The sequence below is a fragment of the Equus przewalskii genome, chromosome 2, assembly GCF_037783145.1.
Source record: "Equus przewalskii isolate Varuska chromosome 2, EquPr2, whole genome shotgun sequence".
NCBI classification, from domain to species: Eukaryota; Metazoa; Chordata; class Mammalia; order Perissodactyla; family Equidae; genus Equus; species Equus przewalskii.
Genome location: NC_091832.1, coordinates 86,486,710 through 86,504,128, shown reverse-complemented (window position 1 = coordinate 86,504,128; position 17,419 = coordinate 86,486,710). Strand labels below are relative to the sequence as shown.

Below are 17,419 nucleotides of genomic sequence, written 5' to 3'. Positions count from 1 at the left end.
CTTAGTGCCAAGTGTGATGTGGACACTTGCCTGCTGGACGGAGACAGAAACTCATTTTCCATCTGTCAGGCAGCCTGACACAGAGCTGGTAATGATTTTCTGTCAGGCGAGGCCAGGCTGGATCTGAACAAGTGACCCCGAGGTAAAAGGCCTTGATGCAGGGCTCCCTTGACAAGAGCCGGCCTGCCTGTGCCTTGTTACCCCTGGCCCCGTGCTCTCTTTTGCATCTGCCCATGTGTTCTCCTTGGCTAGTTGAGTTTTGGCTGGATCCTAACTTAGCATTGGGACTGATGGTTAATGTCCCAGGAGGGCAAGCTCGGGATGTGCTTGTGTCCTGGGGGAATGGGAAATGGAAGGCCGGTGAACGGCAGAGAGGTGGGGCCTGTTTAATTAGCCTGGGGCCAAAAGCCACATGCTCCTCCCAGGCTGCGTGGCTGACCCTGACCTCAGGACCTTTGCACGCATGTAGGCAGAGAGATGGCTCCCATGCAGAGGCCGCAACAAGAAGCATGTGTCTGGAGGGGTACTGAGGTCTAGATTCTCAGGGTCTCACTATTCTAGGGTTGAAATTGTCATCATTGTTTTTACTGATTGTTTTCATGAAAAAAGAAAAGTCCTTTAGGGAGCAATTGTAGATTGATTAAATGATGATTCAGGGCATGTGGGGTTAGGGGTGCCTTGAGAATACCCAGGTGGGAGTGTCCAAATGCATCGGAAATGTGGGCTCAGGGCTGCGGGTCTGGGAGCTCTTGCTGGTTTACAGAAGGTGGCCGACGCTGTGGGAGGGGCCCACAAGTTCCCAGTGGGAGAGCGTGTGGGGTGGGGAGAAAGCGTGGAGACCAGAATTTCTGGAAATGTTAAGGTTAAAGGGGCGAGTGGAAAGGGGGGCCTGTGATGGGAACAGCCAGCCACTCCAGGACCATGGCGTCACTCGACGAAGTGGAAAGGGGACATTTCAGCCTGCACGCAGCCAGAGCTCACGGGGCGGCCCTCCGACGGGGCCCTGATTGGAGTGACTGCTTTAGGGGGAGCCCCACAGTCGGAACTCCTCTCAGACAGGCGTCAGTACATCGGAATCAATACGGGGGCAGCTCTGTCTGTCAGCTGCTTTATCAGATGGTTCTCAGCCAGACTCGGGGCTTTTGGGAAAACTTCTGCTTCGAGTTTTTTTGGAGTAGGCAGAAAAAGGCAAGACCCACGCAGCAGTGGTGGGCTGGGAAGGCCTTTCCATCCTTGTTGGAAGCTGGGGATTGCTGCAACATCTTAAAATTCAGAATCAGGTGTCTTCATTAACTGATGAAGTGGAAGCTTATGCCCTGGTCACTTCCTGACTTGATTAGTGACATTTAATGGACTTTGTAATAGGTCTTTTGCATAGATTAGAAGTCATGCAGAATAGCGACTGACACCTGACCCCACACATCCAATATGGTTTCCCCAGGTCCCATTGGTGTTGAACAATAATAATAGCTGCCACTTATTCTGTTCTTGCCAATTGCCAGGCCCTGGGACAAGCTGTTTGGAGGAATTCTCTCATTCAGCCCTGATTACAAACCTGTGGTATTATGCATTTCTCACTTCGGCTTCAGGAGCAGAGAAGTGAGCTACACAAAAGATATTTTGCTTTGTCTCCAACATGCGTATGTATAGAGATATTCTTAGGCATGGAGATGGAGGAGCTGCTAAGGGGAGGGGGTGTTGTCAGAATGTACCACATATGAGATGATAATAGCAGTGGGTCCCAGGGTAGGAGGTTGTGGTAGACATTTATTGGTGGATGAGTTCTAGCCATGTTGGTAAAACCAGCCGAGGAGGCCACACTGACAACAGTGCTCTCTGTGAACACCTAGAATCAGAGTCTAGAACTTCCAGCAGTGAGCAGAAATGGATGTGGTTGCAAGGATTTTGAGTTTGGAACTGGCAGTAATGAAGGAATGCTCTATTTCCATGGCAGAGGCTGGGATCTATCTCCTCAGTGTGTTGTCTTTTCCTTCCAGTGGACTCTGAGGCCCCGTGTATGTCAGAAACCCTAGGCTCCTTCCTTCCCTTGTCTGGAATTTCTTTTGATTTGCCCCACATGAAGAGAGAACAACATCCTTTTTCAAAACATTGGTTGCAGAACTCAGGTAGAGTTCAGAATCATTGCTAGTTTCCCAAATTTTAGAACATGAGAAAATAAGATCTTGCAAGGAGCCTGTGATTTTCGGGTTGTAGGGGAGTGAGCTTGGTGGTTAGTCATGTGGGCTCTGGAGTCAGAAAAAGCTGAGTTCGAATCTCAACTCCACCACTTAAGAGTTGTGAACCTTGCATGCACCACTTAGCTTTTTGGCCTTCATTTCCTTATCCATACAATGCAGATAATAATGGCACATATGCCCCTAGGGTTGTTGAAAGAATTAAATGAAAAATTTGGGTAAAGCACCAAGTATTGACCTATAGTGCAGGGGTGTGCTGGAGTCAGCTTGTGTCACCTCGTGAGAGGCAATCGCTAACTCGAAGAGATATCTGTACCTCTATGATCCTTGCAGCCAGGATATGAAAACAACCTAAATGACCATCAACAGGCGAAGGGATAAAGGAAATGTGGTGTGTATACACAATGGAATATTATTCAGCCTTAAAAAGGAAGGAAATCCCGTCATTTGCAACAACGTGGATGAACCTGGAGGGCATTATGCTAAGTAAAATAAGCCAGAAAGAGAAAGACCAATACTGCAAGGTATCATTTAAACGTGGAATCTAAAAAAAAAAAATGAAGAACTCAAAGAAACAGAGTAGAAAAGTGGTTGCCAGGGGCTGGGGGGGTGGGGCAGGGGACTGGGAAGGGGTTGGTTAAACGGTACAAGCTTTCAGTCACAGGATGAACAAGGTCTGAGGATCTAATGTACAACATGGTGACTGTAGTTCAAAACATTGTATCATTGAAATTTGCTAAGAGTAGATATTAAGCATTCTCACCCAAAAAAGAAAAAACCCAGAAAAAATCATGTGAGGTGACGAATGTTAATTAAGTTGATTGTGGAAATCCTTTCACAATGAATATTTCTATCAGGTCATCATGTTGTATACTTTAAATATCTTACAAATTTTATTTGTCAATTATACCTCAATAAAGCTGAAAAAAATTTGATAAAAATGATGATGATAATGATAACCACAACAGCACCCCTCTCCTACATGCTGTACTCACTCATGTTGTTACTTCCTCAGAAGGCCCTTGGCCATTCTGCCATCAGACAGTTCTCCCTGGATTGTCTTTTCCCTGTCTGTAGCCATGTGGTAGGCTCTCTTCCTCTCTTCTTCCTCTTCTCCCTATTCTTAGACCCCTTGACTCCCTTTCCCATGCTGTCCACTCCAACCCAAAATTCTTCTCACCTCAATTCGTAGAAGAGTCGATTCCCTTGTCTTGCCCTCACCCACCTTGGTTGTGCTGAGAGGCCTCATCTTTCTCCACCAAAGACGTCTTGCTTGCCAAGTACGCCATGGCTCAGAGATGAACTATGCCATGCCCTCAAGAAGTAGCAGAGGCAGCACCAGTTTGTGCTTCATGCTTATTGTAATGCCTCCAAAGTGTAACTAAAATAAAACGTACAATTCAAAGTATAACCCCCTCCTCTGCATTCTTGCTTCTTTGGAGTAACCACTGTTAAGTAGTCTAATTGTGGTTAAAATGCACCCACTTACTAATTTTGCAGCCTTGAGCAAGACACTTAGTCTGGGACTCAGTTTCTCATCTGTAAAATGGGGATAATATTACCTACCTCACAGAGTTGTTGAGAGGGTTAGAGGAGATGAGGCACAGTGCTTGGAATAGTGCCAGGCATAAAGAATGAGCTCAAGAAATGTCAGTTCTATCTATCCTTCTGAACATTTTTTATACATGTAGTGTCCCTATACATATGTAACATATATTTTAAGTATGAAAATATGGGATCTATAAAAATAGGATGACAAAATGCATATTTTTTCCTGAAATTTATTTTTATGCCCACTGAAAAATACATTATTACAAGGTAATCTATCTTTAATTCTTTTAATGGCTAAATAATGTTCTTCAATGAGAACATACCATTGATTATTTAAACATCTCCCTGATTTGGGGAACTTGAGTGGCCTTTCAGCCTTATCAAGGCCTTGTCAATAGATCCTTGGGCGATTGTCTATTTCTGCAGGGTAGATTCCTAGAAATGAAGAGCTGGGTTGAAGAACACAAATATTTAAACTTTTGATGGTACCGCTAAATAGCTCTGTAGAAATTCCACTCCCATTTTTGCTCCCACTGGAAGGGCATGCGTGCCTTCTCCCCAAATGCTTGTCAGCATTTGGATATTATCAAACTTTAACCTTTGTGTCAATCTCATAGATGAAAAACAGTATCTCATTTAAATGTGTATTTCCCTGATCTCTGGTAAGATTGAATATTTTAAAATGTGTCTATTATCCATTTTTATTTCATCTTGTATAAATTACCCATTCATATAGTTTTCCTGTCTTTCTAGTGTTTATGGAAGAGTGACATATTCCCTACTCCTCTCCTCCCTGACATTTGGGGTACAGCTTGTCCAGGACACAGATAAATCCTCATATTGCCTCATTCCAAAGCCCAGTTTAGAAATGTGAGCTAGCCTGAAAGATAGGAAAACGGACATTATGAAGTTACCGTCATCAGGTTATGTAGGCGTCTAAGGGAAGACGGCTTTTTATAGGAGCATCCTGTGGCTGTTGCAAACAGGCCCTAGGGGATGTTCAGGAAGTCAGAGAATGAGCAGAGAGGGCTAAATGTCTGTGAATTTTGGGGTTGGGGAGAGAAGGAAGGGGGAGAGGAGGAGCTGGTAACAGGGCAGGTGGATGGAGCCTATGCGGAAGGAAGGTCAGTGAGGAATTCCAGGTGGCAGGGTGGCTGGGAGAGGAGTGGGAACAGGACGGCTAATATTCAATTTTAGGTTTGTACATCCCCAAACATTCAGTGTGTCTAGACTTTTGTAGAAATCAAGGAACTGGAACCGAATTCCATGTCTGGGTGGAGTGCAGAGCAGAGAACAGCTGTGGAGTCTGAGGCGTGGAGATCTGGAAAAGTCCATTGGGATCATCTGGATGACCCTCTGATGACTCAACATGGCCCTGTGATTTCAGTGCTCTCCTCTGCTCGGGTTCACAGGCACACTGGCTCCCCCTGATCGTTAGTGTGACAGCATTTAATGTTTAATACAGTTTCTCATAATTGGCTCCGTAGATAAGTTCTCCAGGGTCTATGAGAATTTTTTTTGCCTTTAAATAAGGTTAGTTTTTTACTCATATTTGAGAAGCTGCCCTATATTGCAAATAAGATTAGTTTGTTTGTTAAAGAGAACAAAATCTTATGAGACCTTTTGTATATGTCTACGTATAAACATGAATGATATGATGATAATCATAATAATTTGTATCCAGTCTTTATAGTATGTCAGAATTTCTATAAGAAAAACCCTTTATTTTTTATGCATATAAAGTATTCACTAATTCAGATCAACTCAATCTGAATTATTGAGGGTTTACTCTTCTATCAAAGCATACACAATGACAGTTGTTTGCACATCACACTTGCAGCCTCGCCTTGGAGGTTAATGTTTACACAGCTGGGAAGTAATGCACTTCTCTGAGTAGCACAATGCAGCTTCACAGTTTTATCAAGATAGGAATAGTAGAAAAAAGTCAGTTTTCCTTGTAAACTAGTAATGATCTCTATGTGAGGAATGGCTCTTTCATAATTTGAAGGCTCATGTCCTACTTATTAAGATCACAATTTGGAATGTCAATACACATTTTTTTTTGCTACTATTTTGAGCCATGCACTGTGCTGGGCACAGGAGAAAAACATAAATGAGGACCACAGTGGAGGAGACAGGTAAGTAAAGTGATGATTAGACGATGCACAGGTTTCAGGAGACTTGAGGGGCCTGTTCTAAGGGCACATCAAAAGGGGCAAGTCTAGCTCTGGCTGGGGAGGCAGGAAAGCCGTGTCAGGGAGGTGACATTTCCATCAGCTTCCAGGGAGAAGAGAAGACTGGCTCAGCCAAGACAGCAAAACAGGAACACAAAGGCATGGAATTCTACACAGGTAAGTTGCTCATTAAGAAACACTGGGTTTGGAAAAGGCATTCTAAGGTTTCATCTTTCCTATCCTTTAAAAATATGACAAGAGTGGCTAAAATTCAGATCACCTAAATTTTGCCCCTTCTGTTGGGTATGTTTCTCTTTTGGTCCTCAACCTGAGGTAGGGAACACTTATCTCTAATGAAAAAGCAAGGGCTCCTCCTGGACTTTAACATCATGGCGTGGTGGCAGTATGGAGATGGATGCCCCGAAGACTATGAAGCTTATGTCTATTTAACCATGACAGATATAACAGGACTGGAATGAATCAAGAGAAATCTATAGATACTTGGAAGGCATTTTGAGTGCATCTGAAGTCAGGTAAAAAATAAGCCACAGCTTCTCTTGTGATTTCTGAAACATCTCTTTGTTTAATCATAGAATCATTTTCATCTTCCACTCACCATAAATAATCCACTTCATGACTTCACCAATCCTTTGGAAAAATTTGGTATTTAGCATAAACAAATACTGAAGATTGGCCAGAGGTGTGTTAGTTTTAAACAGAATAGGGAAGAGTAAAAAAGAAAAAAACATAAAATTTTAAAACTAAGAACACATGAAAAGATTAACATTATCATCCATTAAAAAATCAAATTTCATAACAGCCATTAAGAAAAAATCCAGGTGGAAAAATGGGTAAACATAAATATAATCTAACGTATTTCTTTCATAAATACATTTAGACAAAATAAATGCATAAAACAGAGAGCTTGACAGTGTATATACATAGGGAAACATTTTAAGAACTGAATAATTAAATCCCAATAAACACAATTAAAAATAAATTTTGATTTTATTTTTTGTTCTTTATGGAAAAATATCCATGGCATTTGTGTAAAAAAAGAAATAGGCATAAACATATCACTAAAGCCACCAAAACTCACTATGTAGAGAAGGTTATTTGAAAACAAAACACATTTTTTAAAGCAAAAGATAAAATGTTATAGCATTTTCAGTTGAATTTTATCCCATAATCACACCTAAAACCTAGGTGTTAGACAATAGAGGTAGATAAGTTGAGGGGAAAAATCAGTATTCTACGCTAGGGAGAAAGATTTTTATGATAGCTCAGACAGACAGACAATTCCATTTACTCTGAAACTCAAAGAAGCTCGTAGGGACAAAACATGAAAGCCTTTCTTTGCTCCGTATGTAAGCATCAAGGTATCAAGCAAAATTACTGTAGTTTTAGACACCAGTGAAATTCTTGACAACAGAAGTTCTTGACAAACAGCCTGTTTAGCATAGATTTTTGCAGGGTCTGGCAGTAGTCTTGAAATTTACACTGAGGATAACTCTTGTGAAATTTATGAGCTTCAATGATACTGAAATGAGTCAGAAGTAGCACAAGAGGAGACCTGGTAGTAACAATAATATAAATTTACACTACTGATAAACTTGGTAAGTTTCAAAGGAATGATTTTTTTGTTGTTGACAAAACAACAAGACAGGTGCTGAGGAGAGAGTGCGGCCTCAGTGTGACCCAGGATGCCAATATCATCCGTCAAATCAAGAAGAGACACATAGAGACGATGCGACATGAGAGCGTGCAGGAAACAGAAGAAAAGTGTTCCCTTAATTCTATATATTGCTTTATTCTTTATTTGGGTCCAGTGAAAGCTGTTCCAGCCATAGTAGAAGCAAACATTGGATACTCCTTTGAAAGCTGATGCTCAATTGGGAACTAATTCTACTTGATATTTTGGCTAATGAATGCTTTTGCATTTTCTGTGTCCTTTTTTCTTTCCATCTGGCTAGACAGAATGTGTATATGTAACATTTGTTTGCATCTATGACCTTTATATTTTCATTTATTCATAAGAGCACTACGATTTAATTTTTTTAAAAATGTTGCAAACATTTGTCAAATGTGCCAAGAAAACTTTCCTTAATAACTTGTCTCAAATGCCTTAAGTGTGCTTACTTCAAAGATGTAACAGGCTGTTTCTGGCTAAAAGGGGCAATTTGTGCTCAGCACATCTGTAGAACAGGAAAAGAAATTTTGGTCTCAGTGTGGAATGTGAATTGTTGCCACTCTCCAACTGTAATATTTTTCTGTCTCACATTTGGCTGTTATGAGTTTGCAAGTGTGTTGGAAAACAGGAGAGAAAGAAATTATGGAAGAAAAAGGAAAAGCATATTGAAATATAATTTAAAAAATCCTGAAAACCAAATCCTGTAGTTTACCTCAAAACTTCACTTACTTGACTCATAACTCAAACATCAGACCCTTTCTTTGAAGCAGCTTATAATAAATTTAAGACATGTAACACCACAATCTCTTATAATGGGGCTGAGGAATTTCTGTGTGGAAACTATTTGAAGGAATGTCTAAAAAAATGATGCCAAGAAATGCAGATAAGTTATGATTTTCAGCATCTATGACCCCTGCTGAGTTGATAAGGAAGAGGCATGTCACAGTTGTAGAAAAAAAGAACCACAGACTAAATCAAAGTATTCATGAATAAGACTTTGGAAATTTTCGCTGTCATCAGAAGGGCATCTTCCTGATGGTGTGACCTCATTTCAAACAGTACAGTAACTAGTATAGAGTTGTATTGCACAAAAGGTGGAAAGAGAAAAATGTGTTTGCTTTTTGTCACTTACAATGACTGCTTTCTGCATTAGGGAAAAAACCATTAAACAACTCCAAAATACTGTACCACCCCTGGCAGTAACCAACAAAGGAGGTTTTGGGAATAGTGCTCTTGTCAAATACATTTTAAGGCACTTAAACAGTTATATCATATTTTTGTGTAAAAAAATAAAATATGCATCGAAGCAACTTTCACAAGTACAAGTCTTCAGAAGTGTTTGTATGTACAATCCTGTACATATATACATCGCTGCATAAAGAGCGCCTCTTTCATTATACTGTTGGCCTCGTCAACTTCACTCCCTACAAGAAAGGAAAACACGCTGTTCAGAGTTGGACAGTATCCACGAGCAAAGTGAAAGCCTCAATTAACACTAGATAATTTATGCTACTAGAAGGGAGAAGAGGCCCACCCAGATAGCATTATACAACCAATGAGCCAAACCTCTGGATACAGATTCACCTGGCCACCTCATTGACAGGCAGACTTTGTCATCTCTCCCAGCTCGGCCTGGCTACTCATATGGTCCCGCTGTCACTACATGGTGGCTGTGGGCCTCAATCAGTACTGATGGAAAGCAGAGGAGACACTCACGGATACTCTTAAGATTGACATTTTGTATTTATTTTTGTGGTCAAGTGGGATAGATAAATATTCCAAGTCTTCTGGATTATTCTAAGTTAGCCAGTGGTCCCCTGGTTTGGAGCAGTTTCTGTGCAAAGGGAAAATGAACAGCATTGCCCAAGTTAGTCTCCCTTTTGGAAACACTTCTGTTGCTCTGTAGAATAAATTCCAGAGCTTTTAAACATTTAGAGGTAAACTCCACTCTGATTAATTTGCTGTTCACTATGACTGCATATTATTGATAGAGTATTAGGATTTTCAAATAATTTTCTTCATTTTTTATCAAAATTTATAGGTGTAAATTCTGGCCTACAATGGCATACACATTGATAAACATAAGCATAAATATAAATAGACGTTTTCAAGGGGGATAAATAGTAAAAGAAAGAAAAAGTTACTGAACTACTCCTCTACCAACTCTGAGTGGGAGGACCAGAGCCTGGAGTGGTACCCAGCACAGAATGGTGATCACTAACATTTTATTAAATAATGAGACGAGTGAAGGTGCTGGATGGGCTAACCTTCCTAGGAAGGATCCTGGGGACCTAGGATGCTCCTTCTAAAAGCAATGTTATATTTCTGTCTGGAGTGTTATCATGGTGTAGTGGAAAAATTTTGGGGGCCAAATAGACTAGAGTTCAAGTCCTAATTCTTGCACTGACCAAACCACCAACATAACCTTGGGCAAGTTGCTCAATTCTTTGAGCCTATTTCCTAACCTTTAAAATGGGGATAGCAAAGCTTGCTTTGAATGGTGTTGCAGATAACAATAAACAACAATGACAATATAGTAATAATAGCAGCTAGCTTTTATCAAACACCTGCCACCTAATCTTCTACAACTCTAAGGAGTGGATATTGTCATTAGTTTTAGAGCTGCAGAAACTGAGGTACAGGGAAGTGAAGGAACATGCCCAAGGTCACCCAGTGAGAAGGTGGCAGAGCTGGCAGCCTGGCTCAAGGGTCTACTCTCTGAACCAGGTAAAGGCTGAGATGTGCTTAGGACACACAGCTCAATAGGTGGCATTGTGGCTATTCCATTTCAGGATGCTAAGGACACGACACAGGGCACTCCTCTGTCATTGGCTGTCTCTTCTTCCTACTCATCTCCCGATAACAGTCGCCACCTTGTGTACGGCTGAAAGATGTCGTATAAAGTCCAAGCCACTGGGAAGAAGCCCGCTCTATGGGCGCTTCCATGGTATATGCAGCATCGAAACTTCATGTGAATCACCTGGCTGATTTTATTTTGGCTTATAATTTAGGAAATCATATCCACAAATACCAAATAAATAACAAGACCCTGAGCTAAGTGTAGTGAATTGACATTGTGTGGGCTCCTTTGTTACTGAAATTTTATTTTTTAATGCCCAAACACATAGTTTTGCTATACAAAGAAGTTATTATGTATCTGGAAAATTAAAAATAAAGTAGGCATTCTAAAAAAGGGCAGCTGCTATGATATTTAGAAAGGCACGTGAAGTCAGGACACATGTGAAAGACCGAGTGGGACAAAGACGGTATACACCGGTTGGAGGGATACGTGTATTTATTGAAACTTTACTCCATTGCGATACGCCCTTCAGTATAAGCAAGTTAAAAAGAGCTTTCTAAAACCACATTTTAAGTATAATTCTACTTTTATAACAATATAAAACATTTAGCCCTCAATTCTCCTGTTCAAATTGAAATGGATCAATGCATCATTACTGTATTTAGTTAAAATATGTACTTGAGAACAAAGATATGCGAGCAAAAGTTAAAGTGTATAAACAGCTAAGATTCAGAAATAGCATTTCAATCTGATTTAGATTCAAATAAGATCCTTCTAGAGTCTCACCTTCTGCCTTGACACCATCCAAGACTTTATTGTTGGCACCAGCACACTGCCCAGCAGGATCTGAACCGGGTGGTAGATGAGCAGGGGGACGGATATTAACGAGAGGTGCTCGTGGCCTGCAAACACTATCTTCAGCATTGGAATCCCTGAAGAACAAAGAAGACAGAAAACCTAGAGGCAAATTCAGCCTGTCATCAAATTAAAGACATACTCCATTAAAATCAGAACTCTGGAATAGGCCCTCACCATATTTCCCCCATGTCTGTTCACAGAACTGAAAGGGGAAGGTCTCAAACGAGTCACCAAGTCTTTCCATCCTCCTTTCACTATATAAAGCTCTAAGCTCTACCTAGAACAGATTCAAGCTGAAAAGGTGGTCAGTGTTCAAGGGCACCGATGACTCTCACCGCAGATTAGCAGCCTGTCAACAAGGAGAGGAGAGAAGATCGTGTGGAATATAGCTGCTTCAAGAAGGCTCAAAAATACCAGTGAGGCAGAAGCTCAAAATGGACCTTTTCTTGCTTAGTAGTGAAAAGTCTGTTGGTCTTTAGGGAGGCCTGTCTGGCACCATTTCAAAGCCTTCAAGTTCACTTTTGAGAGTTGAAAGGATATGGTAAGATAATGAATGGTATATACTGCTATAAGTAGGAGGGTACTTGGGCCAAATAAACGTTAACAAAGGCTTTGCATGTTCTCTTTTGGCCAAGGATCTCAAAGCGCTTTACGCAATATTGTATATGGCATGTGAATTCTGAGATTGGTGCTGAATGTTCAAACCCCACAGTGAAGGTCTTACTAGAACTTAGGTAAACGAATACTACTTCATGAGTCTCCCATTCTATTAAACCCAGGGCAAGGTGTGCATATTTTGTAAGCAGCTGCCTATAGTGTGTACCTATTAAGCTTCCATAACAGAATTCAGACACTGGCAGTTTCACTATTATTACCAATTGTTTTAATATGGCCCACTTGTCAGAACTGCTGTGTGTATGTCAGCTTTTTCAACTGAACAGCTTTAACAGCTTAGCTTTCTTCTTGTTTCTTTGAGAACAGCCCCTGAAAAGGACCCAAGCTCCTAGCCATGCACAATGATGGCACATAAATAACTTTTTATTATAATCCAGCGAGGAAAGCTCTGCTTTTTCAATTATTTTTACCTTCTAATAAATTTCAAACCTTTATGCAAAAATGCATTTCATGTATTTCATGGCTGCTTCTTTTTTCATGGCCTCACATATCATTGCCATAAACTGAAAACACTTAACTCTTCCTAAACAATGTCCCTCTCAGAGCTTCAAAAGTACGTGTTTAGGTTTTTGCAGTTTCCGTCATCTCATGAATATAAAAAACAAAAGAACTTTATTTTAAAAAATAATATGCCTCATCCACTTATAGCTGAAAAGCAGCACCTGATGTTATAGTCCTGGAAAGTTATTACGATGAGAAAATAAGACTTGAACATGCTCATCCTTTCCCCAGGGATGATGCAGAGGAGTTGGGGGATGAGGATGGAGTCAAAGTGGGGCTAGAAGGAGGAAGTGATAGAAATATGGAGACACTTGTCCCTAAAAATGATCAGAGCAGGGGTTTCTGATCCCAAATTCGAGAACCATGGCTGCTGGGCTAGCTCACGTGAGTTCTCCTTTCTTGGCTAAGACTCAGGCTCTGTGTCGTTCTTCAGCAAGCTGACGTGGGCTCTGAGGGGAAGCCACAGAGACAATCACAGGGCTGCCGCCACAGTAAGTAAACAAAAAGTCGACTGCAAGGTATACAAGGTATCCTGCTGTAACCAAGGTCAGAAATTCACCATAGTGTGATGAATTAGGTACATGCAGTGTGTGCTTACCAGATGTCACGTGCTCTCAAGAGCTCGCCCATATTCACTGACTAAGCCTCACAGTAATGCTGGTAGGTTGATGAAAACGACTGTTGGCACCATTTTATTGATGAGGAAACGAAAACAGCCAGCAGCTGGGAAACTTTCCCAAGGGGTGAAGTCCGAAATGCAACCCAGGGGACTTGAACATCCAGTTCTCTGTGTCAGATAAGGTCCCAGGCCTCTGAAGACCTCAAGATGCCAGGGGGAGTGCAGCTCCATTATGCTGAAGAGGGCCTGGTATGCAAAATGCTTTCTAGTCATAAGTCCTTCTGGAACCCATTCCCTTTGGGCCCCTTCCGGAAGCACTTACAGGGGCAGCAGACCTCATCACACTTCTGGCAACCCACACCAGGATGTCCTGTGATTTCATGTGGGGGAGCAGCTAAGTAACTGTAACTGAGACTACACCCACAGTGGCAAGGGAACCAGAGACTGAAAGATGTGGCCAAGTCTTTACCCTCAAGAAGCTTCCAGTGTACGAGTGACCTTCTACCTTCTTTGGACCCTAAAACCAATTTGTAGGAAGGTCTCTTCTGGCCGTGTGCTGGTTCTTCAGCTCTTATATCTCATCTTTAAACATACCCTTCTGTACACTGCTCCTTGATGGAGCTGGGACTCCGCAGACATTGTTTCTCCTTGTCAGGCGGCTCCCTGGACAGTTCTACCAACAGGGGCACTGGAGGAAGGCCGGAGAAGGAGGAGGTGCTTGGGGCTCCTGCCGACAACAGCACCTTCAAGAGGGCAGCAGTAGTTGGCTCCAGCCCATAGCTCACTGTTCCCTCCTCGCAGGTCTGAGCTCCCATTTCCTCCTCCAAGCTTGTAGGTTCTGAGAACCCAACTTCTTCCCTTTGTTCCCCAGGCTCGGGCTACTTCCTGCAGTGATTCCTCATTTGGTCCCCAGTACGACGTACTGCTTAATCTTCCCTGTATCGAAGGAGTGGCGTCTGCCTTCCTCACGGACCCTGGGGAGACAGGCCCCTTTCTTACTATGCCTCACACTGTAGTCATTCACCGCGTGCTTGAAAAAGAGAAAGGATCCATGATGACCTGCAGCTGCTGTAGATATTTGTCCAATTAAACAGGGATTTCTTTTCACCACTCTATGTGCCTGCAATGCCTTCTTGTTAATCGTTAATCAAATTTCCTATCACCACAACTCCAAGTGACTAATGTTAAAAATATTATTGAAAATAATATATCAGTGGAAAAAACTTAGTTTCCCAGAGATTAGGGCCCAAGCCCCTTTCACGTGTCCTTGCTTGTCACTCTCATATGGTGGATTCACAAGTTGATCACTGGGCGAGGCGAGGAGACTCCAGCAATGCAAGTTATGTTATTTGTTTTGAGAACCTTTATTTTCCTTCAGTCTTAAGATCTGCTTTACTTTTCAATCATTTGATTATCTACTTTCCTTTTCAAATATTAGAGTTTTTTCTCTATCTCCTGTTTATCTCCATCTTTCTTCTTTCCTGCTTTCCTGCAGTTTCTTCCCCACTCCCCTCCCCATCCCACACCAGCAGGGTGTCCACTCAGTGCTTTTTCATTTTCTCAAAGGTCAGAGAAGAAGGAGAAGTTGGGAGAAGCAGAGTGAGAGTTAACTTCTCCATGTTCGAGTGGCCCATGCTGCGGGGCACTCATTTGGATGCAGAGTGTGATATCTGTTCTAGGGTATCTTTGCCATGTCTCCAGCACTATCGGACGACAACTGGAAACTCAGCAGAGAGAGGCTGGAGCATGGGAGCTCCACAGCACTCACCATACCGTGATTTCTGATGCCTGGCTATGAATTTGGCAAAATCTGATCTTCAAGTCAAATCAAAGAAAATCAGCTATAGCTTTTATTCCAGAAGCCTATGTAATGAACCACCCTTGCATCCTCTTCACTCACTTGCTTAATAATTCATTGATCACTCATTCATTCATTCAATTAGCACTCATGCAACTGATTAACTACTCTGTGAACAGGCTAGACAGGAAGGGGGATATGACATAACCTTGCATTTAAGTAACTTGCCGGGCTCCTCTGTGCCCATTCATACTTCCCTCCCCATAACCTTCCCTCAGGACACAGGCAGCTCTCAACTGCACTTCCTGCACTATCTCCAAACCAGTCTCTGCCTTCAGGCTTGTCCTGTTCAAGCTATTTTCCACTCTGCAACCAGAAGGAACATTCTTGATTACAAATCTGATTATGTCAAGTCATGCAGGAGTTTCTCACACAGGAGGGGCTCCCAAACGTGGTGGACCAGGATCTTCAGGACCCGGCCCCAACTCCCTCTGTGTCTGCCCTCTCCTGCCCTCTTCTACCTCTGTGCTCCAGCACGAAGAGTGCCCCACCCCTGCCCAGGTGGCCATGCCCATGCTGTCTCACCTCTAGGCCTTTGCACATGAGCTCCTTTCGCCTACAATGCCCATCAGCCACTTCTCGACCTGCCCAATGCTTTAGCTTTCAGCTCTTAAGTCGCCTCCTCTGGAAAGCCATCCTCCAAGTCCCAAGGCTGGCTTTACATCAGTTTACTCTATGCCTGCCTAACCTAGGGCACATTCTGGCCTAGTGTGCACAGCACTTATTATCATTGCCTGATTCTTGTGTTTCCCTCACTAAGCTGTAAGCTTCTTAGGGTAAGCAACTATTTCTTCTTCATCTTTGAGCATTTAGTGGGTGCTCAAAAAGAGTGTGTTGAATGAATGGATTTGTATTTTTCCAGATCCCATCAAAAAGTTCCTGTGCAGACTATCACTCTATTTTCACTACATTCATTAACTAGGAAAAAAAAGAAGCAATAATTTAAAAAAACCAAACAAACTTCCTAGAAAGAGTTTTCTTTTTAAAGTAAAATTTAAATATAGGACTCTTTTCATCTTGCTATCACTGCAGTAATATAAATGAAGCAAATTAATTTTAATGCTCCCAGGTACTGATTCTGTGTCACCATGGTTGACAGGATCCAGCTAGACTTTATGAGATGGCATTTGACTTTATGGAAGTGAACACTAGGCACGCATTTACAATTTTACAGGGACTTTAAGCTGTCATGCTGAAAAATGTTTATAAAACATTAATCAAAAAATGCCTCTTTAATACAATGCATTGTCTGAAAGATGTTAGAAGGCGCATATTGTAAATGGATTCTTCTTCTGACTAAAGTAATTTCCACCAAAAGCATTTCCCCACTGCTCTACAAGTACACTGTGTGGAGAGATAAAGAGCACTTTCCCAGCACATTACTACCTGATCCAAACACTTGGGAAATCACTAATGTACAGCATGCCATATTTCCATGTCACACATGACACATTCGTCTAAAATTATCCAACAGAGTTTGACACTGCAGCATATTCCATAAGCAGAGCTTTCAACTGACATCTGCCAAGTCGGAACTTCAAGTGAGAGCTTTCTTCTTCTAACAAGCAAGTAAGGGGTTTCTTTTATCCTATACCCAGGATGGAAAGGATAAAACAAGACGTACAAGAACAAGTGTTTTTTTTCTTATTTTAAATATGTTTATTTTATGTCCTCTGAATTAGAAAATTCCCTTTGTTATCAGTGTTCAAGTTGCAACAGTTACTACTTTCTATTGGATGAGCAGGTTTTTAAATTTTTTCCTTGAGAAATAGACATTTTTCTTCCTATATTAAATACGGACTTTTATATAACTCCCACTGAAGGCTGCTCTATGGTTCACAATATAAAAACTATCTACCTTATATCATTGTTCAGAGTTTACTTACTTATAGGTGTACAATGTTCTCACCATCTATTCATTCAAAAAATAGTTTCTGGGTCTCTGCTGTATGTGAGTTCCTGTTCTCGGTGCTAAGGATCTAAGGAGAAGAGCACAGACAAAGTCCCTGCCTTCTTGGGGTCCCCTGTCTAGTAGCTCTTGCCCTGATGGCCTCAGCTTTCCTCTGTCCAAGGGATGAGTGCTGGGATATCGCGTGTCATCCCTTCTGTCACTGGTTTACCCAGTTTCTACAACTCAAAGCCTGGGATCATCTTTGACGAATCCCATTGTCTTTTTACCTCTAAATCAAACCACCAGATTCTGTAGATTCTTTCCTCTACCTACTATTCTCCTTCTGAGTTTTCACTGCCACCTTCCTAATTCAGTTGCTCATAAAATGAAGCCAAGATTACTCTTACAGCCTCCTGACATAACCCCTTGTCTTTCAGATTCTTCCCTTCATCAATCCTACAAACCGCAGCCAGATTAATCTTCCTAAAACCCACATTAATTAAAGCCAATACCTTGCTCAAGAATTACAATGACTTTCCAGTGCCCATTCATCAAATCCTCTACTTATTCAACTTCAGTGAAAAACCATTGCTCCTATCGCCATTTT

General features: G+C 41.7%; 1 protein-coding gene across 7 annotated transcripts in view; it reads right to left on the bottom strand.

The window, feature by feature from the left end:
* Positions 1-6,480: 6,480 nt before the first annotated feature.
* The window catches only part of SLC10A7 (solute carrier family 10 member 7), a 236,536-nt gene continuing 225,597 nt past the window's right edge, over positions 6,481-17,419 (bottom strand). For 3 of the 7 annotated variants that reach the window (XR_011537120.1, XM_008531975.2, XM_008531976.2), the window contains 2 exons: positions 11,197-11,342; positions 6,481-9,034 (listed from right to left, as the gene is read on the bottom strand). Coding sequence is in view for 3 of the 7 variants with exons in the window: in XM_008531975.2 (XP_008530197.1) it covers positions 9,005-9,034; positions 11,197-11,342 (176 nt within the window). In the remaining 4 variants the exon portion in view is untranslated. Of the gene's footprint in view, positions 9,035-9,326; positions 9,445-11,196; positions 11,343-17,419 lie in introns of those variants that run through there. The other 4 variants (XR_546834.2, XR_011537121.1, XR_011537119.1 and 1 more) reach the window with 3 other exon arrangements.